We start from the raw sequence: 26,074 nt of genomic DNA, 5'->3' as shown, positions 1-26,074 counted from the left end.
TGTGAAGTGAAGCTGGATGATGGGTGCAATAGGAGAGAAGCTTAGGGGTTAACAACCTGTACCTGTGCTTCATTCAAACCTTACAGGCTCACTTCAGTACCCCCTTCAATGTGGCACCCTAGGTGCCCACCTATATCACCTCTAAGCTCAGAACCAGCCCTGACAACAACCGTTGTTCTTCACCAGTCAAAACTTTATGGGAGAGTGGCAAAACGAAAGCCACTGTTAAAGAAAACTCATACTAAAGAGTTCACCAAAATGCATGTGGGAGACTCCAGGGTCAAGTGAAAGAAAGTTATTTGATCCAATGAGACCAAAATGGTGCTTTTTGGCCACCAGACAAGGTGCTGTTTGGTGGACACCAAACACTTCTCGTCACCACAAACACACCATCCCCGCTGTGGAGCCCGGTGGTGGCAGTAGCATGCTGTGGGGATGCTTCTCGGTCAAACCCAACCCTGTGGCTGGATCATGCCTGATCCACTAAATATACTGTACATACAATCAAGCAAAATTGATCTTTCAGTAAGTTTAATGCTTATGAAATTAAAACATGGATATTGGTACACTATACCCTGCTATATCCAATTTAATGACCTAATGCAGTTTTCATATTTTCATAATCTGCCTCAATTCTGCAGATGTCACTGTGAGCGTAAAATCCATCTGCAGAAAACAAGCACCCTCATTAAAGCATTAGAGGCCGAGACAACAGTGCAGCAGATTTCAGAAGTGGAATAACGACCTGGATGACTGGACTCCTCTGGCCCTATTTTGCCCCACTGGAGTCCTGTTTAGACCTTGCCAGACATGAGCATGCAGAGTGAACCAACAGCTTTGGAATCTGTCTAAGAGGAAAAGACAGGGGACTGGTTTGGCCCTGAGTTTTGACTTTCAGGTAGGAAAAAAGGTGTCTAGACTGGACACCCTTTTCCCTGAACTGTTACTCAACTCTGTGTATGTTACCTCCCTCCACATACTCTGCTGCTAATTACCTCCATGCTCCCAGGATGGCCAATGCAGAGCAGGTGTGGGTTTTACGCACTCATCCCCCCAAGGATGGAGATCCAGAGTTGAGCATTAATAAGCTATGGAAACTAACCACAGCATTATAAGATGGAAACCATTAACTGCCTTGTAAGAAGTTTTATGCCCTTTTTCCATCCATACCGATTGGTCTTTGCTTTTTTTTTTTTGTTTGTTTGTTTTGTTTTGTGCCTTAAAGCCAGGGAAAAATTCCACAATATAGCATACAGTTCAATTAGAAGCCTTGTGTTTTCCCCTCTGAAATGAAAGGCTACACTCACAGTCTGTGGTTAAGTCCACACACCAGAACAATTTTCTACTACAGTGCTCACATTAGAACACTCTGTCCTTCACAAAAGGAGAGTAAGAGCTAAACTCTAAAATGCTCCAGTCTAATATTGAATCAAAGGAGGTATTCCTGAGAGAAAGTTAGGTAAATGGGATTTACTGAACTACAAACACTTGGCTTTTTCCCTCTCATGCCTCATAGGGATATATTTCAAAGTCTAGCTCGCAATATCTGCAGAGTCAACCTTTAAAATCCGAGTTGAAATCTGCCAAACAGTAGTTATCTTAGACTCTGAGGCTGTAGCTGGAAAGAATCAAGCTCCTTCTAGTGTCTTCATATAGGGAGAAGTCAGAGTACGGTTTATGGATGCCTCAGTATGTGCTGTAATGTGGTCTAACCATGCCAGTGTGCTGAGAAAATATGTGACTTTTCATCTCCGAGATGCAGCGAGATGCAAAGCAGCTGCTGGTCTGCCCGGCAGCTTGAGGGAAGAGGAGCGTCTGCGTTTGCCAAGTTACAAACCAGCGACTGGGAGACGTTGTTATTATGGTCCTCTGCCTGTGTGGATAGAAGGAGTTTGGACAGAACGGTTCAGAAAGAGCGCTGAGTTATGACCCGGGTCTGACTCGATGAGTTTCACTTGACTTTCTGTAGGAAAATGTGATTAGTCTGTAATGAGTGTGGGAGTCTTTCTGTACATGCAGCTGCAGCAGATCTGTTTCATTGTGTCAAAGGTCTATCATTATTTCCCACTGAGAGCTTCATGTTTTATGTCGTTCTGCAGAAAATGCTTTTGGTTGAAAGTTAAAGGGCTAGTTCCATTATCTATGGGAGTAAATTTACATACACCTCAAAACTGAGCATCTAAATGAACTAGGGAGTCAAATAACCAGAACTTTCCCCTTAAAATGTTGACAGAGTTTGGGTATCTTTAAACAACTTAAAATATGTTTTTAAAGAAAGATCATGGTTTGAGTTAAAGATGGCACTATTTAAGCTGTCGTTGTGGTTAAATTTTAGGGAACAATCACAGTCAAAGCACTAAAAAAAGGTTTAACTGTTAGTTTAAAACAAGAAAGGAAACATGCTGTCCTTGAAAGCACTGGTTTAGCTCAGTGGTTAAATCATGCTCTCCATGTGCAGAGGCAATCCTCAACTCTTCTTTTGCTGTAGCTCTATCCCGATTTTCTTTTTTCCAGCATTTCCTGTCACTTCTGCCCTATAAAAAAGGCAGAAAAATGGCACAAAAGTGTCTTTCCCCCAAACTGCATCTGTACTTTGACATCTTGAAAGACTTTTAGCGTGCCTGATCTCGTATTCTGGTCGTTTCATGGGCTGTAGAATCAGGTTAGGTCAGGTCAGGTATGGGAGCATGCCGATTCGATACTTCGCCACTTCAGCCTCTGGCTTCCTGATGGCTATCATCCAGGCCCATGCTAACCTTGCAAAGCAGATAGATAAGCCCGTTTCAGTGTTTCTTACTGGCGAATCCAGCTTGCAAAGATCCCATCTGAACTGTTTTGGCCCGGTTAGAAAGTGACAGGACCAATCAGCGACGAGTGGCAGTACTTTCGGGCACAGCGGAGTCATAACTTAAGCAAGCAGCAACAAGAGGCTGGCGCAATTATGGCAGAAGACTTTAGCGTGGATGCTGCTAAAGCACCAGTTTTATCAGAATGTGATGACATTTCTTTGTTATAAGAGGAACAAAGAACAGCAGTACGTTTTCTTTTCAAAAACGACAAAAGTCATGTTCTGACATGTCTACAGTCGCCATGGTTAGCGTTATGCAGTTCTGTTTGAAGTTCACTCCTTCAGTAGGGGCACAGCCCGGTAGCGGCTACATCACGCGTTCTGTTGCTTTGATTGGCCCATTAAGATGTGACAGACAGAATGTTCATCCAATCAGCCTCCAAGTTTTTTTTCAAAGGCTCTGCCCTTTCCCAAATACTGTCTATGAGTGGTTTTCTAGATGGATGTGTGAAACAATCCATCTGGTGTGCCAGGTTAGACCCATGACCCATCTCTCATGGTATCTTTCCAGATGCCCCCTCCATGACACACTATCACCCCTAGTGTCCTGGGCACCCAGTATGCAGTGGGCTGGATCAGCCCAGGGAAAGCTCACCAGGCGCCCTGTAAAAGCGCAGCTGCTGTTCCCATGTCAAGTGAACCACAGTCTTGCCAACGATACACAAAAATGTGCAGAAGAGAAATTGCCACAAAAAAGTCCAGTCAGTGCCTCTAGCCATCAGTCAATGTCAAAGACTGAAAAGAGTATAGTAAGACCAGGAAGACCAAGGACTGAACAACTTGTCTGCTAGCTCAGATACTGGGAATGCCACACTGTTTTGCTCAGCAAATCCATCGCCCCATCTATGCCCCATGCAGAATCCCCGGCTAAATGATGGTCTAGATTCCCACTTTAGTGCTTCATAATAGGCCTTAATTGGACTTAAGCTTAGCACTAAAAATATAATGAATTTTGCATAATATCAGTGTGCAGGATCATAGGCTGTAGTAAAGTCAAAATAAGCTGCATTTTTCAACCTTCACATTTAAGCAAACTTTGCATTTCACAAATGACACAACAAGTATATTGTTTCACATATCATTGAAAGGGATATCTATAATTGGGAAGCCTCCCACACAAAAAGTTTTGGAAGGGCATTACTTTTCCAAAAATTTTCTGAAGGTGATTCGATGATTGGATTAGTCAAAAGTGGAAGCATTTAGGAACAACAGCAACCTAGCTATGACGCAGATGGCCATGTAAAACCACAGACCAGGGTCAATGACTGCTAAGATGCGTGGTGCATAAAAGTTACCAACACTCTTCTGATTCCATAGCTGATGAGTTCTGAACTTCCAGTGGCATTAATGTAAGAACAAAAACAGTGTGGTGGCAACTTCATGAAATGGGGTTCCATGGCTGAGAAGCTGCGTGCAAGCCAAGTTCAATGACAAGCATTGCAAGGAGTGGTGTAAAGCACACTGACTGACTGTGGAGTAGTGGAAATGTGTTCTGAGGCTTGTCAAATCACGCTTCTCTGTTTGGCAGTCAGATGGATGAGTCTGGGTTTGATGGACTCGAGGAGAAGTTACCTGCCTGATTGCATTGTGCTGATTAGGAAGTTTGGTGGAGGAGGGATCAGGTATGGGACTGTTTTTCAGGGTTTTTAGCTAGGCCCTTTATCTGTGGTAAAGGGCAGTCTTAATGCTTCAGCATACCAAGATATTTTGGACAATGCTGAGTGGATTTATAGAGTAGTACTTTTACTTATACTTCAGTAAAATATAACCAAAGTAACTGTTCTTTTACTTGAGTACAATAGGCTCTTCTCCCCACTGGCCTCAGCACAAGCTTGCAGTAGTAATGGGCATGGTTTAGTTGTACTACACGCTGGTAAATAATGGCCGCTACCAGAGAAGCAATAAGCTTGGAGCAACATTATGGTGAAGTGAAAGTTTAAAAGCTCTTGTTGTATTGTTTTTCATTGAAACAGCTGTGCAGCTGTTACAGGGAGACATATTGTATTACGCACAGCCATTGCGTACATGTGCAACCTTGTGTTTTGGGGGAGTGGTATTTCTGCTTTGCTCTGGTTGAGGATTTTGATATTTACTCAGAAAACTGGCCACTTAATAAAAAATCTTGATTAAGTGGAGTGTGATGCTGAGTCAATTAGAACTTTGAATAAAGGCACTGATGTGTATTTTCTAAATCAGGTTGATCAAGAGCTCTTCATATTCTAAGGCTATTGCTGTTATAAATAAAATCCCTGAGAGGGCAGAAGGCACACTTGATTCTCTAAGGTGTTTGTAATGCTGCCTTTATCCTCACAAGAACAATCAAAGAGGATGCCAGCGGACCTGTGCACCCCTCACAGCGGCACCGTGCCTCTTCCCCTGAGCAGCTCTCTCATCTGCAGAGGGAAGCTTTTCACATGAAGTTCATTACATCCCCTCCGGCCGCTCACCTCTCAAAGCCGCTCTTTGTCCGCCCTAATCTCGGGATCCTGCAGAACCGCTAGCTTGAGTTTCACATTGGGGAGTATCTCAATGAGTCTGGAAGGGATTTCAAAGGAGAAGGGGCCGCTATATCATCCAAGCATGGTCCTCATGTCCTGGGCTTATCTTGACCTGGAGTCAAGTTGGCCTTATGCTGCAACTGAATAGCCCTTTTTCATATCCCAAAGTTGTTTTAACCTATTAGTCTCTGTTAGTAGAATAAGAACGAATACACAAACAGCCACTATACTCCATGGAAATGTTTGTTTTATTGTGCAGTTATCCTTTTTATCCCCATTGAGGGCCAAAGCAGCCCATAAACTGAGAGGATATTGAAGGAAACAAGGGTAATAAACTATAGAAGACACATTTTAATCCAGTATCATTGGTTTCCATTTGACATAATCCAAGATATGCTGCAGTATGATGAAATTCTTACAACTTCCTAACTCTGAGACAAGCCAGCTGTGCAAAAGGGAAAACAAGCATGAAGTCATTACATAAGAGAGTCCAAGGTGTGTTTTGTTAAACTGTGAAACTTCAACACATATGAGTGGCCACTTAGTTTAACCACGGCAAGCTGCTCCAGTTCATTTGTAGGATTTTTGCTTTTATTTGAAGAGGACTGGAGAGTGGAAGTGGTGCGAAATCAGGGAAAGTTTCAAGAAAGGTGACTCTAGCTGGGTTTCCATTAGTTTTTCGCAAAATAAAGGTGATATTTCTTAAATTTCGACTAAGTACAATTGCGCTTTGAATGTGTTTCCATTAAGGGAAGTGTTGGGCATGAGCCTAGCAAATCTTGTAAAATCTCACCTCATGAGACTCTTCTGCAAGGAAGCTGGACGGTCAAAACCTGTTATGTGGTGATACGGTTATGATTACCTGTGCAGCGGTTGCCTAACCTGGCATGCCAGATGGATGTGTTTCACAAATTCATCTGGGAAACCACTCATAGACAGCGTTTTGGAAAGGGCAGCGCCTTTGAAAAAAAAAACTCTGAGAGTGATTGGATGAACGTGATGTAGCCCCTACCGAGGAGTAAAACTCCATAGAGAGATGCACGACGTGAACCATGGTGACTGTAGGCTTTCGTCGTTTTTGAAAAGAAAACAACTCACTGCTGTTCTTTTTTCTTTTAACAAAGAAGTGTCGTCAAGTTCTGATAAAACTGGTGCTTTAGCGGCATCCACGCTAATGTCTTCCGCCATAATTGCACCGGCCTCTTGTTGCTGCTTGCTTGCGTCACAATTCTGCTGCACCTGAAAGTACTGCCCCTCGTTGCTGATTGGTCCTGTCAGTTTCTAACCGGGCCCAAACGGTTCAGACGGGAGCTTTACAAGATGGATTCGCCAGTGAGAAATGTGGAAACAGGAAAATCCATCTGCTTTGCAAGGTTCGCGGTTGCCTTGATCATTTTAAACAAAAGACGAAGGCTACAGATGATAGTTAAGAGGTAAAGTCTGTATGTATGGCAAAATCCATGCATAAGGATATAAGTAAGATGTTAAGAAAAGTCTAGGTCACCTCTTCTGTCCACATGTACCGTGCCATGTTGCCTTGGAATGAACTGGTCACGTGACACGATATGTTAGGTTCTTTTTACTTGTAAATGCGGAAAAAATGTTTCCATGGCACTTTTGCAATTTATCCCTATATCGAAATGTCTTTTAAACCTCTTCGTGAGAGCGTTAAAACTTTAGTTAGATTTGAGAGGTTTTTCATTACTTCCACTACCAGCTTTTTACTGCGATATTTAGTTTTTGCACATTTCTTATGGTAATGGAAACACAGCCACAGATAGCGGTGAAAACGAACTGCTAGGCCATTCGCGCTCCCATTTTGGCACCTTTAAGAGTAACTCCTGCCCATATGCGTTGGCCACTTCAACTTATAATTAAAGACTTTTGACAGTGACAATTACCCTCAAGTTACTTCTGAGCTGTAAGAGGGGTACAACAATGACTAAAACTCATTTTAATTAAAATGACTTGTATGCCATTCTTCAACTTGAAGTATAAATCAGCAAATGCTGAAGCTTAATAATAGCTTCAAGCACCTTTGCCTAGTATTTGGCTCAAAGGACTAAATTGATAGTGATGCCTCTTTATGTCATACTAGAGCAGTAAAAGCCATCAGTGACAAGAAGGACTCTTTCTTTAGTTATGTCTGAAGCCTCAAAGAACTGCTACAGGGTAGGCAACAGACTCAGCTGAAGAAACAGTTTCCAGAGCAAAGACATGCTTTTCCAAAAGTGGTCTGGTTTGGGTAAGCTTGGTATGGTTGGCTGGTGTTTGCAAAGCCAAGTGTGAACCAGCATGTGTCAAGCTCCACCCAATGGAACCAGAAAGGTGCGCTGGGTAAACCAAAAAAGTAGGATGGTAAGGATCAGTTATTTGGCGTGGAGATGCAAATAACTGTACGGAACCAGAGCAACTGTAGGAACCGGTTGAATGAAATGTCTGACTCTGATAAAATACAGAGTCAGAAACAGAGATGAGAGAATGGGGGAGAGACATGAGGCAAAGGAGCCAAAGGCCAGACTTGTACCCTACTTCTCGTGTTGAATTGAGGACTGTTCAGTAAAAACGCCACTAGTCAAAGCTTCAAACAGGCATGGGAGGCCAACCTTAATAGGTCCTCTATGAGGAATGGACTTCTATTTTGCAAAGCACTAGTAATTCCTCTCGGGAGATAAAGACTAGTTAAAATTTTTAAATCGAGTTTATTGGACCCCTGTAAAGCTGCATGAGAAAGGGTTAAGAGGGGCCCCAGCTTGCTCGAGATGTAATGAGATCACAGGCACTCTGACTCGAGTTGGTGGACAGCAATCCATGAGAACATCAAACAAACAGTAGGTCAGGATATCGCATTTAGGCCCTGCCTTTTTATCTTGGGAGAGACTCTACCTCTCCAAAGGGTTTTTCTGAACCTGAGTCAAGATGGATCCTCACAGTCATCATGCTGGGTCAAAAACTTCTGGTCAATGGAAAGTGAGGGATCTTGCTTTGCCCAGTCTTTTGGTTGACCTGATTAAGTGTAGTTGCAGCTTATGAAGAGTTAACATACAGGATGTTAAATCGACTAGATTTATACAATGCTAAATGGGGGAAATACATCAGTCTTGTTACAAGAACATGACCCTACTCTACTTTGAATAAAAGCTGTAACCTAACCAACATAGCTGATCGTATTTTGGGGATGTAGGCCGGCAGCCTTCTACAGTTGACTGGTTACATTATAGCTTGTATGTAGGAGACAACTCAACAGCATTCTTCTTTTAATTTGCATGTATTTCTCATTAACTTCTTATTTCTCTAAGGATTGTTTGTGCATTTCTGTCAGCGCAGGTCTTACCTCTCTGGAAATGCCAAGTGTATCCATGATACAAAGGCAAGTTTGGGAGCTTGATATAAAAACACATCCATCACCATAAAAAAAAAAAAAATCTCTGTCCTTGAAAGTTTTAGGAAATATTTGACATACTGTAAGTCCTCAGTTAAAAATGAATCTAACATAAGAATGCTCACTTTTTACATTAATCTACATATTTCAGTGCAGAAATTCTGCACACTGTGGGCCAGATCTACTAAGATCCCATTTTGCATGTACTGATTTGCGTGCACAATCTAGAATTTTGAGTTTGGGGTTGGACCGCGGTTTGCGGGTGATTTACTAAAAGAGAATGCTAAGAGTGGTGCAAACGTGTTGGAGACATGCCTATTTAAATGAGGATTTTGCATGTGTCATGGGTTGCAGCATGAGAGCCGAACGCGCAAAATGAAATTTGACCTTACAGAATTAGGAGAGTTGATAGATGAAGCCAATGAACACTTAAATGAGCTACAGCAAAGAAGCCATCGGGGAGTCGGGGAGAAGAAAAACAGTTTTCCCTGTTGGATTATGCTTTCTGGTTTTGGGTGAGATCATCTTGTTTTTGTATTTTTTACCTGGTAAACCACTGGAAGATCGCATATTATTTGTTTTTTGGGGGTTTTGCTGTGTGGATTTGTTGTGTTTTTATTCTGAAGAGACTGGTGGATTATAGACTTTTGCTTTAGCGTTTACATGAGTCATAGACATTTAAAAAATACTCAAAAGACACTTAAAAGTGCTTGGATAAGGACTAGGTTGCAGTTTTTGTTAGATTTGGACTTTAAGTTCATTATGAAATTATATAACCTGACACGCCAGATGGATGTGTTTCACACATCCATCTGGTAAAGCTTCAATAGGAAACGTTTGAGAAAAGGCAGAGGATTTGAAAAAAACTCTGTGATTGGATGAATGTTCTATCACATCTCTACGGGCCAATAAGAGCAACAAAACACGTGACGAGCCGCTATCGAGCTGCGTGTGCGCAGCTGCTGAGAAAACGTGGAACATTGCAACTGTGGGCATGTAAGTACTCAACTTCTGTCGTTTTTAAAAAGAAGACGACTCACTGCTATTCTTGGTTCTTCTTTTAACGAAGAAATGTTGTCAAGTTCTGATAAAACTGGCGCTTTAGCAGTATCCACGCTAATCTCTCTACCAGCTCTTGCTGCTGCTTGTTTACGCCTGAAAAGTACTGCCCCTCGTTGCTGATTGGTCCTGTTACTTTCTGACCGGGCTCAAACGGTTCAGATGGGAGCTTTGCAAGCTGGATTCGCCAGTGAAAAACAAGGAAAAGGGTGTAATCATCTGCTTTGCAAGGTTAGAAATTATAAAGACTGAGATAGATGAGTTTGCACACAATGTGCGCTTATGTTCTGGGGAGGTGTTATTTAAATGGGAAGCGCTTTAAACTCGTGACGTTCTCTTGAGAGATTTATTGATTATATTTGTTCAGAATAGTTGTTTATTGCATTTTGATATATTCTTTACTTTAAAAGGTTTTCTATTTTCCTTAAACCCCCCCCCCTTGTGTGTGTTTAACGCTAGCCTGAGAAAAGTTAAGTGTTCCAACTTCACACAGAACATCAGAAAAACAGGATAGGGAGATCCCAGCTGTGATAGCTAGGTGTACGCAGTATGACCCAGATGAAAAAAATGTAAACTCGCAAGGAGTTTTGTCATTGCAGGTATTGCATGACTCCTCCTCATGGCTGGCTCCAAATCCGCTCTGAGTTCTTCCAACAGCTCCAAAATGGCAAGGCTGGCTAGGCAATATTTTTTAATGACTGTTTCCTCATTCATTCCAAAAATGTTCATACGAGGGTGTTAAAAGGCATCCTCTGCGTCTTCTTTCATCGTTTCAATGTCTCCTTCTTGCCACAATAACCCCAGCCATGTGTGCGCAATTACGCATACAAACTGTTTGCACCTCCCCTTGAGACGTGTTAAATAAAGACACAGCTTCTATGAGCAAAATTGCTTTCAGGTTTGATAAATTTGCTTTGCGTGTGCTAAAATATTATATTTACATTGTCTCCTCCCAGTACACGCACCATTGCGTGCATATGCCCCATACTGCATATTCATAGCGGCAAACGTACTAACTGGATGCAGCCACTCTATTTTGCACCTTTGAAAGATGCAACCCGTAGCGTGCACTGTTAGTAAATCAGTTTGTCCTTTTTTTGCATGTGCAATGAGTTTGCACACATTTTTATACATGCAAACCTTTAGTAGATCTGGCCCTGTGTCTTTAATGCTCATGTATTTGTGACAAAGACAGTGACTAAAGCAGCCCATAAAGTAAGACTTTGTAGAAGGGAAACAAGTGTAATAAAGTATAAAAGAAGCATTTCAATCTGGACCGCTTGGTTTCCATTTACAATAATCCAGGAGAGACCGTGGTGTGATAAAATCCTAACGACTTCCGCGCTTCCAGAGATAAGCCCGCTATGCACTTACAGGACGGGAAGTGATCTGGGATATCAGCCTTTCAAAGCAGGCCAGCAAAGCCAAGTGAGCTTCACTGATGTGCCGGCTTGTGGCTTTTAATCCCCACACAGGCCTTCATTCTTAGTGACCATATTTTTTTTTAATTAAGGCCTTACCTGTCCACATCAAAAGGCGACTCAGATTAGTCCTTTGATCTGCCTAAGCTCTTTATTACTGTATATGGAAAATGTTAAGATTTCAGCCCAACAATCAATCATCTGTTTTCTGCTCCGTGCTCATAACCCGCTCCACTCCCTGAAGTTGACATCCACACAAGACAAAGAGGCCATCCGGATATAAGAGTGGAGTCTTGGCGGTGTGTATCTGGAGCAGAAGATTAGGCTGAGATAAGGAGGGGAAAGACAGGAAGCTGTGGAGGGAAGAGACAATTATTTGGCTCTGTTGCACAGGGTTTTATTGAAAATCCTCCCAGCGAGATCCCTCACACACACGGATCAGTTTTATTTTTCATCTCTGAAATAAATGGCAATACAATGACACCAAAGGGAGACATGGAGTCTTAAATCTATTTTATTTCAGCCCCCCGAAACAGCACATGAATGGCACATAATAAAAAAGTAACAGAAAAAACATTACAATGTTAGAATCCGCATATGGCTAATCAAATCACATTTTGGAGTAATTCTCTCAAACTTAACACTAATTAGATTAATTTCATTACTAATCATGGCATGCTTTTGATCAAATACTCTGAATTAATTCTAAACAGTACATATTTTGAATGTCACAAAAAAATGTATAGAGGCATCAAGAGTATGAGTATTTTATCTGGCTTTGTGGTTTTAAGGCAGGATTTATGGTTTTAAAGCACATTTTCAGTGTAAGATTACATACAATTAAACACATCATTAGCAAATGAAAGAATAAAAAACAAAAAAAGAGTAAAAAAGGGAAAATACACAATTAGAATCATTGCGGAAATGTAGAACGTCCCAACAATGATTGGGGTGAGTTTGGGGTGTAATTGCTGCTCTGTTTTACTGATAATGCAATGTTTTATTGATGTAAAATTAAATCATACTGCTATTTGATTACTTCTGATTATTCCATTAACATAAATCCTAGTCATTCAAATGTACTTCCATGGTTCATTAACCAATAATACATGGTTTGTTACCCACAAGTCTGGCTGTCTTCAACCATAAATTGTACAGAAAAAGTAGAGCAAAAGAAGTGTGCTGTCAAGGGTAGTGAATTCTGTGAAAGTCAAGATGATTATAGGGGAACTCCTTTAATGCCACACATCAAAGCTTGTTTACAGGCCTGAGGGACTTCCACTGAATGTGTGAAATAGTCTTGTGAAGCCGTTCATAGATCCATGGGAGGTTGTAACTGGAGTCAGTGACTGATGGGGCTTAAAAACTTCAACTTTGGAGGAACAGAAAGACACTGACTGGGTTGACATGGCCTTGCATATTCTGGTTTCGGCTGGGTTTTTTTTGTAATCCAGTTTCTGTTTGTGCATGAATTTGAGAAATCCAGCTTTGCTACCTATAGATCTCTGTATCCTGTTTTCTGACAGCTGTAGACTACCTGCTTCGGTGTGACTTTTCTTAAACTGTCCATTCGACTTTAGACACTTGAAAATATGTTGGATGTGTGGTGGAGGGACGGCTCGTCCACCCAGAGAATGAGTGACAGTCAGGCTTCTGTGTCTGAAGCGGATCGGTCTGTGTGAGCTGACGGTGGTGTGCTTATATTCTGCTGAACGATGAACTGAACAGTTTAATTTTCCGTCACAAATGACACATGATTGTAGACTGTGAAGACAGAGAATGACCGCCCACGCTACAAGTAATGAAGAGCTTAGCGCTTTGTGAGCCATAGATGGATATACGCAGGTGATTCCAGTGGGTAGCAAAAGATATAAGGCAGTGGTTCCCAACCTGGAGTCAGGGTACAGGACCCTGTCTACCCTGACATTGTCAAAGTCTTTTGTTTTTTTTTAATCACGATTTGAAACATAATGTACAATAGCATATTAGGGGCCAACCTATAGATAAAAAGGGGAAAAAATATGAAATTTTAGGGAAAAAATACACCTATGTGAGATTAAATTCACATTTACGAGAAACAAAATCAAAATTGTAGCGTTTAAAAAGTTGTAAATGCACAAGGAAAAAAATACTGCGTTTCCAAGTTTATAAAGTCTTACATTTTGACATTAGAACCCCCCAAAATTTAAATGTTTAACATTGCAAATTTACAACATTGCAACATTAAAAAAATTACAAGAAACCAAACTGAAAACAGTGGTTGGATTTTTGACCTTTCAGGTTTATTATCTCTAATATTCTAACTTTTGGTTCACCTACATTTACAGCTTTTAAAGCACAAACATTTCTACTTTCTTCTCATAAAATAACAAATTCTTTAACCTGACAAAAAGTTTAAAAAGTCCTTTATTTCATGAAGAATTCACATACTTTTTTTTTCCCCTAGGGTGGCCCTCGTAGCTTAACTTTTCTTAGATACAAGTAGGCGGGGCCCTAAGGCAAAAAGGGTAGGAACCACTTATGAGGGAATATATGTTGGGCCATCTAGTGGATCATTCCTTCAGTCTTTTATAATGTCCAGACAACAATCCGATCCTATTCTCTTAGTTTATAAATGTATTGTCTTTTGTCAACTGGCAGCAATAGCTCAATGAAGGACTTTACTGCTTGTTAGCATTATAGCATCAAATCTGCACGTTTACAGCAGTGCAGACTGGGTAAATGAACTTTTCGTTGGCAGGACACTCCCAACGCTCAAGTGGCACTGACTGTATTTATGGAAGTTGCTGCTTGGCTCCAACAAAGGCTGGCTACGCACAAGACAACTTTATACCTGATTTTAGGAGCAATTTGATCCTTACAGTGAACAGAGGGGAACAACTGACTTGAGGCTTGTCGAAACTGATTATTTGTCAACTAACCCTCAAGTGTAAAGAGTCAATAGGATGACTTTACTGATGCTAATCAAGCCAAAGCCTCTCTGATCTGTTACAAACATGTTTGATATTTATGATTTCAGGCCCAGCTGTCTGAGATAGGATAGCCCCTGTAAGTGGGCAGATCTATACTATCTTCTGAAATTATTCTCATGGTTTGGGGATTTTTTCCTGCAAAACAGAACATATATGACAGCTAGCTTAGGATGTACATCATCCTCCATATTTGGTCTTCTTCTTAAGTCACGTTTAATCATGCGGGTTTCTGTGAGACCTTTTGTCTCTGGATCACCTTTGTGAAGCTGTTACAAATAACAACAGGTGTGTGGTCTCATGTTCTGGCTGAATTTGCTCATGTCTGTGGTCCCCCAAATTTGAAAATAGCTTTGCAAGGTTGCATTGTGGGTAATGTAGGCCTCAGGTTTTGTCCCGAAAGGAAAATGCCTTAAAATGATATATCTGGTCCTTCACATCACATCAGTTAAAGGATGGCACTATTTTAAGAGGTTTTAAGGAATGACAGAAAATGTAACCTAACCCTAACCTGCTATTTTGCTGGATTAGGCCTAACTCATGTTCAACGTAAAAGTAAAAAAGATTAAAAAAAATGAACATGCTTCCTGTTAGTACCTGTATAATGAAGAACAAAAATAAAAGTAAACAGATAAAAGACACCTCATGAGTAATAGTGTAGGAAAAAAAAAATCTAGGAAACAACATCTTGCTCCACATTCCTCGAAAACATCCCGGCTGCCCAGCTTTAAAAACCAAAGGCTACATTTACATTTAAATAACAACAGCCTCCATATGTACACAGAGAACCCTCTTAAAAACCGAAAACCTCAAGTCAAACAAACGCACAGCCACTGATGACAGCTGTGCTGCTAAGAAAAGGACAGGGCTCGGGAAAAATATCAGGTCACACAACAGCAAACAGTTGTGACACACAGCCAAAATTGTTGGCTGACAACACAGTGGAATTTCTCTCCATAACAATATTTAACTCTCGTCTTGTTCCAGGAGAGGCTGTCAAACTGTCTCGTTTTTGAAAGAGAGGGGCTTGATTTAAAAAGGATTTACATAAATATTAGTACGTTGAAATACTACGCTTTACTGGATAAAAAAGCAAAGGCACAAATAACCTCTAAATATACAAGCACAATCTGCTAATTTTCAGCTAAAAACAAAGGGTGAATGTCATAATTGCAAATAAGGTTTGAAAAAAAGCAGAAAACCAAGTTTAAAAAGAAGATATTTATACAGGGTTAATATAGAAGGCATAACAAAGTTAATCTCTCTAACTCTGTAGAGCACAGTACTGTCTCGGTGTGTTCACAGTGATCCTCTCTCAAATGAACTCCCCGCGGAAAGGAAGAGACTGAATGTTCCTCTGCTGCCAGCGGTAGCGTAGTCGAGCCAGTGGCGTGTCCCGTGGGTTTTCAAACTCGGAGAAGCCCAGCTGGTTGAGGATGTCATAAACTCCAGCCCTGGCAGCCACCTACCACAGAAACACACAAAATAATTTTAATGGAGAGGCAGGCATTCTTTTATTTGTCCATCATGACCACACAAAGGCTCTGACCACCACGTTTTCAGAGTCAAAGTGTGTTATCTGATGGTTTCCTACATGTGCAGCTGTCGGGTTGGAACAATGGAGATCCACTGTGGGTCTGGAAACAACGGGAAGTGGTGGAAGTTGGATTTAAATTCTGCTCTAAAGTTAAAGAATACCAACACCACACTTTAAAATTACTCCATAATAAGACAAAATCCCTGGATTTAAAAGTTTAAAGGAGTCTAACACTCAACTTTAGTGTATCATGAAAACAAGGGTTCAGGACTTGAAAACTTTGGAGGTGCACATTTTTATTCCTAAAAACAAAATGTAATAACATTGAAGGAAATGGACAACAGCTATGAATAAAAGACAAATTAGTGGTGCAGCAGTGGCAAATGAAGTTGACAATTTTTGAGTTCTTTGCCACTTTTCAGTACCATGTGTTGTCAGACAATCAATGGAAAGAAAGAAAGAAACTAAAGAAATTAAACAGAAATGCTGATGCTTGAAGTTTTAGCCAAAACCTGCCGTGGGCAATAGACACAGAGTTCTACCTAAATCAGAATCCAACAAATATTTGGTGCCAAGGATTTTTATTCTTACTGCTCTGGTACAGTCAAGTGTAACTACAGTTTGATTTTTCCTAGTGTTACATCTACATTCAAAATTCTGGTGTCAAAACAACAGTCTTGTAACCTGACACACAACCTTGTATGGATGGTTGGATTGACAGGTGTGTAAGGGAACAATGGATAGGAGGATGGATGAATGGATAAAGGGGTGGATGGAGGAATGAATGCATGACGATAGAGAGAGGGATGGATCAGTGCATGACTGGATAAATGGACTAATAGATGGAAAAACAATGGAATTAATACACTGATGAGTGTCCAATTTTAGACAATTTAGATGAAATGTAAAAAGTTTTTTTCAGTCAAAAGTTAACTAAAAGTAAAGAAATATCAATTGGAAATGAAATAGCAGACTCAATCATGATGTGATACCATACCATACCACGAAATACAATTAAATAAAGTGAAACGATTTATGTCCTCTCAGCAAATAACAGGCAATTCTGCAATAAGCGATATATTGCAAAACCGTCATATAATGATACATCACACCATCTAATCAACTAAGGAATACAAAAAGGTTAAGTTCAGTAATTTGGTGTCTTTTTATGTCTTATCATGTTTCATTCTTTATCTTATCAGCACTATTTGAAATTATTCTGTTTTTTTTTCTTGAGCTAATCAAGCTGTGTTCACATTGCCTTCATTCATGTGAATGGCATTAATGTAAAGAGGCATGGAAGGTCACAGGTTTTCTTTTTCAAAAGACATTTGAAATGGTTTCATGCTGCCTACAGTCCACAACAACACGCTGACAGATTGACTATTTAAACAGATCTGATATAAGATGCCTTATTGAAAATGTTCTGCAATCAGTACAACCTTTGCAAGCTGCTCTGCAACCAACTGCATCCCTCCCAGTCCATTTATCTCATGCTGTGTTTGACAAATCAATATTTTATCAGTCATTATTGATGCCTGTGCTGTCCTGCACCCTGGAGAGGTTTTCGCTGCTGCTGCTTGCTCTGCCTTTGACTTTATTCGTAGGTTTTTGAAGGACAGGGAGGACTAGATCAAAGCCATAAAGCCAAATACATCCAAAGTAAAGGTGTCCACACAGAACAAAATCAAAATTTATATGATGATTACTGCAGTTACTACAAGTCAATCCAATTTCGTTTATATACAGATTTCATACTAATAAATCTAATGTGCTTTACAGACAATAACAAACACCAAACAAAACAAACAAAAACAAAGACAGTGTTTCTAGTAGCAATTTAGTTTTAAAGCTTGAGTTGGCATTAATTTCAAAATAGAACCCCAGATTCGTCATCACATTGAATCCTGTATCAAAAGAAATTAGCATCCCGATAACAAATCAAATGCTTAAACTTAAAAGTCTTTTTCTTCAGAAAATATTATGCCCCTTTGAATTCAATGCCTGCAACATGTTTCAAAAAAGTTGGGACAAGGTTACACTCTTTTTGTTTTCTTCACATTTACATACCTGGAGTATCTAATTTTTGTAAATGTATGACTCTTTTTCTAGTAATATTACAACTTCCTCCTCTTAAATCTTCATTCTCCTAGATTTTGTACCCTAACTTGCCTCATTACAGGCCACTGAGAGCAACAAGATGTATGATGTAGTATCTGTGCACAGCCTTGAAGAATAAACTACATCATACAAGCTTGTTAGGCAGCTGCTATCATTTTACACTGTCAGTGGAGCTGGTTGGTGAATCATGCCAAAGCCTTTTCCACAGGGTTGGGTACCATTGTTTCTTTTTCTTTTTTTTTTTTTTTTACTCTGGTGCAAAATCGATATTCTTTCTGTCTCAAAGGAGCAGGTCTGTGAGAGGTGCCATCTGAGATCTATATTTTGTTTTCTACACTTATGGCCTTTTTCTTTAAAAGCTACAACTCTGATCATGCCATTTTACACCTTTCTTCTCTTAGATATTTACAAGACAATGTACATCTTAATCTGCTATTTTTCTATTATATTAAGGCTTTCTTCTCTTAAGACTTTTTTCTCATAAATTTACAACTACAATCTTGCAGTATTACAACTTTCTTCTCCTTTGAACTCACTATTGCAAATTTATGGCTTTGATCTTGTAATATTACAAGTTTCTTCTCTTATGAATTAATTTTTAATTCATTTGTGGCTTTATTCTTCGTGTTCATTCTTGATTTATTGTAATTTCACAGCTTTTTTCTTAACATTTGTTTCTCATAAATTTAGGGCTTCTTCTATGTGCTCCTAATGCCACATCATAATAATCTAATTCTGAAGCTGTTTAGCATTTTTTCGCACCTCACCACAAAACGTCAAGTCTTTATGTAAATGAGATTGTTTATCTCAATAATGTTTCCCTCTTTAAATTGATTTAAATGCATAAGCTAATCAAATCTCCATATTGAATTTAAGGGGTTTATAGAGAACTTTGACTCCAGAAATGATAAATGTAGTTGAATCAAGATCAGTAATCATACAGATATTTTCAAAAAGGTAGACTTAGTATATAAAATTCATCATGCAGAATAAAAACATAATGCTAATCAGAGTTTTTAAAAGTGGAAGATGAATCCTGGTTGAGCCTGCTTTCTTTTCCTGTGAACATACTGAAGTGCCCTTGAGAGAGAAAGTGGACACTTCTGCTCCAGTCCATCGCGGTTTTCTGCACATTAACAGGCTGCCATACATGTGTTACGGTCTAATCAAATGGTTAAATCAGGACAAGTTTAAGGTTTAATTAAGGCGCTATAGAAATATGTTTCATTGCATAGCACACTTTTACTCCTAAGAGCCTCCTTGTGTTGATTTAACAAGTATTTACATGTGAAAGGAAGCGAACTAGACGGACATATTAACATAAAGATTCAAAACCAGCTTCTTTGTTATTGTACCTTAGTACAGAGAGGAAAAAACACCATGGAAACAATGTGTTATTGAGCTCTTTTTTTTGCCTGAGTCAGGACTGAATGAAGACTGAGAGACGTCCCTAGAGTGAGGGCTGAGTGTTCGTGTGAAGCAGACAGTTGTGCTGACTCATGCTCCGCTGTGGCTGTCAAACACTGTAAGACTGATGGTGAGCACCAGGGACAACCAGAAACATCTGGCCATAAAGCCAAAAATTGCAAACAAATACAAACAAACCTTGTAGACACAGACTTCATGGCAGAAACGTTTAAAGATTCAATACCTCATTAGGGGAGCCACAGCTTGCCAAGTTTACCCTGCAGGCAAGCTTTAAGAAGCCTGGCTTGAATGTAATGTCTGTCCTTTAAATTTCAAATAAAAGAGAAAAATTTGATGTCATTTCCATGGACTTATGCATTGATTTTTATTTCATGACCTATTAGAGAAGGATTCCAGCTATTTTTGTGGGTACACGCAGCAGTGAAGCTATCTCTTGCGGTCTGTTCTCTAGCCTTGTAATCAATACAGTTCACAGTTAAACCGCCAGCAACTGGCTGCTTTAAGAGACCCGAAGAGACATTCAGGGAATGACTTGGGGGAGGTTGAATGACCCAAAACACTTCGCCAGCTTCACTTCTTCCTCTCAGCCTCAGGCGGTCAAAGAGTCTGCAGATTTGGAGCGGGGAGGAATGTGTTGGACGGGTAAACATCCGGGTGAATAAGTGCATAAAAATGAAGAAAATATGACTGTGGTTTGGTTCTGGAGGCTGTGAGGTAATCCTGTACGACAATCCTTTTAAAAACTGCACTGTCAGGTTGAATGCTGAACAGGGCAAAAGAAACAATGAACAGGAATACTAGTATCTAGATATTAATTTTATTTACACTGATTATAGTTTAGCTGGCCAGGTTTTTGTGAACCACAAAGTGTGGTTGGATTACTTACATGCTGACTATGCAAAATCAAATTTTACAAGAGATATCATGTACTGCTTAAATGTCTGCTCTGTAGAGACAAATCATCATGTTTACATGCAGTTAGAAAAAGTAAAATTATAGGTCAGTCTGACAAAAGCTGGACTTTTAAAATGAATGTAAAAGGTTTTGTTGTTCCCATTTAACTTTTGCATAATGAGGAAAACTTCATTGTGATCAAAAATCTCTCAAGAGTGTCGAGGTTAAGACAGGCAGAAGCTGTTGAGAGTTTCAGACGAACAATGAGCAGCAATATGCAGAAGAGGTATGCATAAAAGATACTGAGCGTATAGTGTTAGTCCAGGCAGCCACAGAGTTGAGTGTTGATCTCATGCATTCCCTCATCAGCTGATGGCCAGCTGATTCACTCTAAGTACACTATTGGCTTAATGCTCTAATGCTGCTATGTTTAAACTGCTCTTGCCTGGCTATGTTTGTTACTACCCTCCTCCACCCCAGCTCCTCCTCTATGCTATATCTGACTTAATCCATGTCATTCTGCTTAATGCTTTCCATATAGGCTAAAGGAAGGGCAGGGATATCCCAGCCCAGCCCAGAACCATGTAAATAACAGTAATGAGAAAAAAAATGTATAACCACAAATCATGTGTTTCTTGAAGACTATCCTGAATGAACTGTAAATAAATAAGGCTAAGCATCTGCAGCTAGAAGTGTCTGCTCCCAAGTTATCTAACTTCCTCTAAATAGTGTCCAGTCAGAACAAATCCTTAAGATCCTAGGGGTCTCATTTATAAAACAGTGAATGGAATCCACACTGAAAGTGTACATGCACCCAAACCACAGAAGTGGTGTACTGCCCTCGCAATTCTCTCCTGAAAAAATGGATTGGCCCCCAGCTCTGCCCTTCAGCCAACAATAGACCTTAAATGGCCGAGGCGAAGCTCCTTAAGAATTAAAATGAGTCTAGAGGTTTTTCAACGAGGACCGAGCCAGCAACTAGAAGAAAGTTGAAGAGAATAATTTTCTGTTCCTGAAACTGAGGTGCCCATTAGCTGCATTTTTTTCCAGCTTTCTCTTTTCACATTTGGATGAACTGACAGGAAAAAAAATATGTGCAGATATCTTACATGCATATGGGTACAGAAATATATGTGTATGTATTTAAAGGTATTTATGCATGTTTGTGCTATGTGCATGTATAAGTAAATCTGTTGGAATATGAATATATATATTTTTGTATATATCTGATACAAACTTCAGCTAATGATCAAATGTTCAGTTTTTTCCCTGTAAAAATTCTTAAATCAAAACATACTGAAAAAGATAAATCTGAGGTGGTTGTGGATGAAACAGTGATTAGACAAAACTGTTAGTTTTCTACAGCAGGAATGGTCACAAACAAAAGACAAAAAAAAAAAAAAAGACTGACACCACGTAGCTGCTGCATTTGTGCTCCTTGTACAGTCACTCGCAAACAATGTTGCACAATGTATGATGAATAATTATTAAATGAGAGGTAAATGAAGGCAACACCTTGATGATTACATACTTACTAAATGAAATCATCATTTAAAAACTGCATTTTGCATTTATTCAGGTTATCTTTGTCTAGTATTCAAATTTGTTTGATGATCTGACACATTTAAGTGCAAGAAAAAACAAAAAAATTTAGGAAGGGGGCAAATACTTTTTCCCAGCACTGTAACTGAGAGCAACAAAGAGCATCTCCAATCCTAAAACTGGAGTGATGCAGCTTTTACGTTCACGTCTTCCTTCAGTTTCTTATGGCACACTCATACAATGATGGACCACCAAAGGGTTCCTGGAGACCTGCTGACTGGGCTCTTTTCAAGGAAAGAATGAGTAGCTGAAGTGGAATAATTAGTCAGTGTATGGGACTCTGAGGAGATCCTTAGATTTGGAGCCATTAGCTAGTGTTCTTAATCTGACTCATCTCCTCCAAAGCCCAGCTGTCTAAATAGACGATGAAGGAGTCTGAAAAAGTAAACGGTTGTGTTAGAGGGGCCCGTCTGCTGGTGGTGCCGTCCAGAGGATCAAGATCTCTCAAAAGCGGATGTTGGGGGGTTGAGATAGAGAGGGTCATGGGAGACTGGATGCAGTTGCTGTGAGTCAGAGCTGAGTCTATGAACAAACTGTTCAACTCATTCATTATCAGTCTGTTTGTAATGGATGTCAGCAGCAGTCAGGTCAGATTAATGACAATCTTTTTGCTAAAGACTTTAAACTCCAACATCTAGTCTCTTTTGGTCTGTTGTAATGTTTGTTTATTAGAAACACATCTACACATAAGTTAGGACACTTAAAGGTACATTATGAAGAATTTTTGCACTGAAATGCCAACATTCATTAAAGAATAACTATTAAATATATTTCTTTGTTGAGTTCTTACATGACATCAGTTATTTCCAACGGTTTTCAAAGCCAGAGAAATACATCATTTTTAAAGTTGTAACAGCCAATAACTTGTTACTGCAGTTGCAATGAAAGAGCCAGTGAAAACAACATGTTTCAGTGCCATGAAAAGGCTGGATGTTGCTCTAAAGACAGATGGAACTGGAAGTGTCTGTTCTGTTTCTGTATCTCATACATTACTTAAGACAGACCACGATTACCGTCCACCATTGGCTGTGCATTGTACAACCCAAGCTCCCCCAGTGACAGGTAAATCTATTCCCAAATACTCCAACTCCTGTCCCATTGTGGCCCCACTAGAAATTTCCAAGATGAGTAGAGGCGTGCTGCTCAGCTTGGCACATCTCTGCGGTGGACTTAGTTTTAATATGAAGATTCTGTTCAATACAAAACAGCACTCCATAAAACGTATTTCCTCAAAAGTAACCCAGTTGTAGGTTCATTGATTTTTAGGAAAAAAAAAAGGCCTTCCTGGTACGCCTTGTGAGTTACTCGCAAAGGATTCTGGTATTACTCGCAGTGTAAATCCCCACCTTCAACAGCTTTTCTCCCTGAATATGTACAATTCATTCATGACACAATAACTGTGGTGTACTAGGAATTCAAAGTGAGCCACACAGAACAGAACAAGCCTGGTAGAGGAAGGAAGAGAAAGATTTCAAGGACTCTGGAAAGAACAGCGAAACACGGTGGCAGTTTAATGTGCCTGAAACTTGGAACCCCACAAAGGTGAACGGAATCATGAAGAAAGAAGGATATGTGAAGATTTTGAAAGAAAACCTCAAGCAGTCAACAGCAAAACTGGGTCTGGGTCTTTGCTTTGTTTTCCAACACGACAATGACCCAACACATATGTGGCTCCTGGTGAAGAACTACCTCCAGAATACCAAAGTAAACGTTACTGACTGGCCTGCACAAAGCCCAGAATTGAATACCGTTGAAAATCCTTGTGCTGAACTGGAGACAAAGGTCCACATCAGAGGACCATTGAATCTGGAGAAGCTTTGGAGGTTTGACAAAGAAGAATGGGCTGGGACTCCCAAGAGGACATGTCTGAGAATTGCTGAAAACTAAAACAACAAGGATGTTTGGAAAAGCTGTTTCAACAGTTCCTTGCTTTGGATGAAAAAGGATTAGTTCTCTGCATTACAAGTCACATTACCATCAACACAATTTCAGAGCTGTAATTTTGAGAGGGATATTTCTTTACAAGGCTTTAATGCTGAACATTTAAAGAACTATTTTCATATTTATTGACAACTTCCTTTATGATGGCATGGAAAATGTAATGTAAAACATGACCAGCTTAAACCAACTATAATGAGCTTTCATTAAATCCTTTGACATCTCATTTCTTCCTTCTTCTATTGAGCACTTATAACACTATGAAAAAAATGTGCACCAAGATGCTTTAGGTCTCTATTTTTTCCAGCCACTTAACTGGAATCACCCTTTGGCAGATGTGAGGGGTCAGTTTTGTAGCTTATGATAAGGTTTATTTTCTACAAACCCATAACAGTATTTTAAAATCTATCTTCTTATTAATTTTTTTACATGTACAAATCAATGAAAATGCTAAGAAACCAATAGCAACTTCTCACGGCTCCCTAGTTGTCTCCTCTTTCCAAACATTTTCTACAAATACACTTGAGAGTGACTAGTCTGATGACAGTAAACAGAGCAGTGAGCAACTTGTCTTTGAGGCAGCCTCAAAGGCATCACTAACGTCAGTACTCACTGGGTGACTGGAGCAACTGGGGAGAAGCAGGCTAGTGAGGAGGCGCTGGTCTTTCCCACCGTCGGCTATCTCAAAGGCCGCACATACCGGGGCCTGTGCAGGGGGGACAGGGAGGCCTCTGTGCCACACATCAAAACAGCTGGAGTGACTGATAGGGTACCTCTCCTGCAGGCATCTGTGGTATGCACTGTACACAAGTCCTGCCATTGTGTAAAGCACCGTGTTTTGGATTAGCAAACATGGATTTCAATTCCAATAACCCCTCTGATGTTTCTGCTCTGATCTCGCTACATGGCCACGAGGCAACATGCACTAGTGACACCAGGGACAATATTTGTGCAACGTGTACACAAAGAGGAAATAGGCAACATTCAGTTGAAAAATGCAGTGTATATTAATTCAAAACCATACATCTGACTCCTGCATGGTTTACATAGTAAAATCAAAAGCCAAAATTCAAAATTGAAACGGCGTATTACATGCACTTCTTTGTTCATATATTCTGCATCATCTATGTTCACATGTGGAAAAAAGTGATCTGATCACAACGTGTTTATACATGGATCAAACATTTGATCAGAATAGAAGCATTTTAGTGAAGAGTTGATCTGCCAGTCTCATCTGCCAGCAACAGCAGAAGCAGCTGTTCCTTACTATTAAAATTTTAATAAGTGCTCTAACTCATTAGAAATTTAACTCTTTCTAGAATAAACTCATCAACAAAAGTGGACAAAGGCAGCAGCCAGTGCAACTTCCTCAAGGTCAAGGCCGCCCAAATAGAGAGCAGAAGGGGAGAGCTTTCTGGGGCACAGCTACATGGGGGGCCCATTAAGGTCTGCAAAAACATGGCCCATTCTAAATTAAGCTATGATACCCATCTTACTTAACCTACATATTTACTACTCCCATCAAAGAAGCAAAAATCAGGCATATAGCGTTGGCTCAGGAGGGCCACAGAGTCAAGCATTGCCGTATCATTGAGATCAGCTGATATCATGCAAGCACTCACCACCTGACAGCTCAGAGCTGATTTGCTCTAAGCATGCTATTAGCTAATTGCACTCAATCTGCCATATTCAAACTGCTCTAGCCTGGCTATGCTTTAAGGCTCCCTCTGCAACCCTCCTCCACCCCAGCTCCTCCTTTATTCTGCTTCTGACTTAATCAGTGTCATTCTGTTGTCATTGGTGTTTGAACAGTTCTGGGTTCTTTCTGCCTTTCCTGCCTATTGCTTTCCTTGTAGGCACAGGAAAGGCAGGGACAGGCTGTCACTGATGCTTCCACATAGGCTCATGGAGGCACAGGGGATCTAAGAACAACCACACCGCCAAATATAAACAACAATTGCAACAATAATTTGTTAACATACATTTTTAGGTAAACCTTAGCCAAGAGGCTAGCACCACTGCTACTGATCCAACATGCATGCTGATATTAAGAAATCTTATCTGGTAAAGGGCCCCTTGATTGGGTTTTTTTCTGTGGGCATGCTTGGCTCTGGTATTGATAAAGTACAACAAGACAAAATCACGTTTTGAACAAAAGCTTTTCTGTGAGAGCCAGACTAATCAGACCACAAAAAAAAAAGCCTGCGGTGTGATTTAATTTCTCTGTAATTATATTCAGAGTAGTTTGGGTAAGCTTGCTAGAGTCATAGCCTGTGTTGTAAACAAACACTGCTGGTGTTTTACGCCTCCTTCACCTGTCTACTTGCTTTGACTAAGAGATTTTATTTTCCTCCTCTCAACTTTGGCTATCTGTATT

At 40.1% G+C, this 26,074-nt stretch overlaps 1 protein-coding gene across 3 annotated transcripts in view; it reads right to left on the bottom strand.

Annotated features, from left to right (window-relative positions):
- Positions 1–11,708: 11,708 nt before the first annotated feature.
- The window catches only part of pald1a (phosphatase domain containing paladin 1a), a 107,389-nt gene continuing 93,023 nt past the window's right edge, over positions 11,709–26,074 (bottom strand). For all 3 annotated transcript variants that reach the window (XM_041815649.1, XM_041815648.1, XM_041815647.1), the window contains exon 20: positions 11,709–15,642. In XM_041815649.1, the coding sequence (XP_041671583.1) occupies positions 15,493–15,642 (150 nt within the window). In that variant the 3' untranslated portion in view covers positions 11,709–15,492. The remainder of the gene's footprint in view (positions 15,643–26,074) is intronic.

Source organism: Cheilinus undulatus, linkage group 20 (assembly GCF_018320785.1).
Source record: "Cheilinus undulatus linkage group 20, ASM1832078v1, whole genome shotgun sequence".
NCBI classification, from domain to species: domain Eukaryota; kingdom Metazoa; phylum Chordata; class Actinopteri; order Labriformes; family Labridae; genus Cheilinus; species Cheilinus undulatus.
This window is presented reverse-complemented; position numbering and strand designations above follow the sequence as displayed.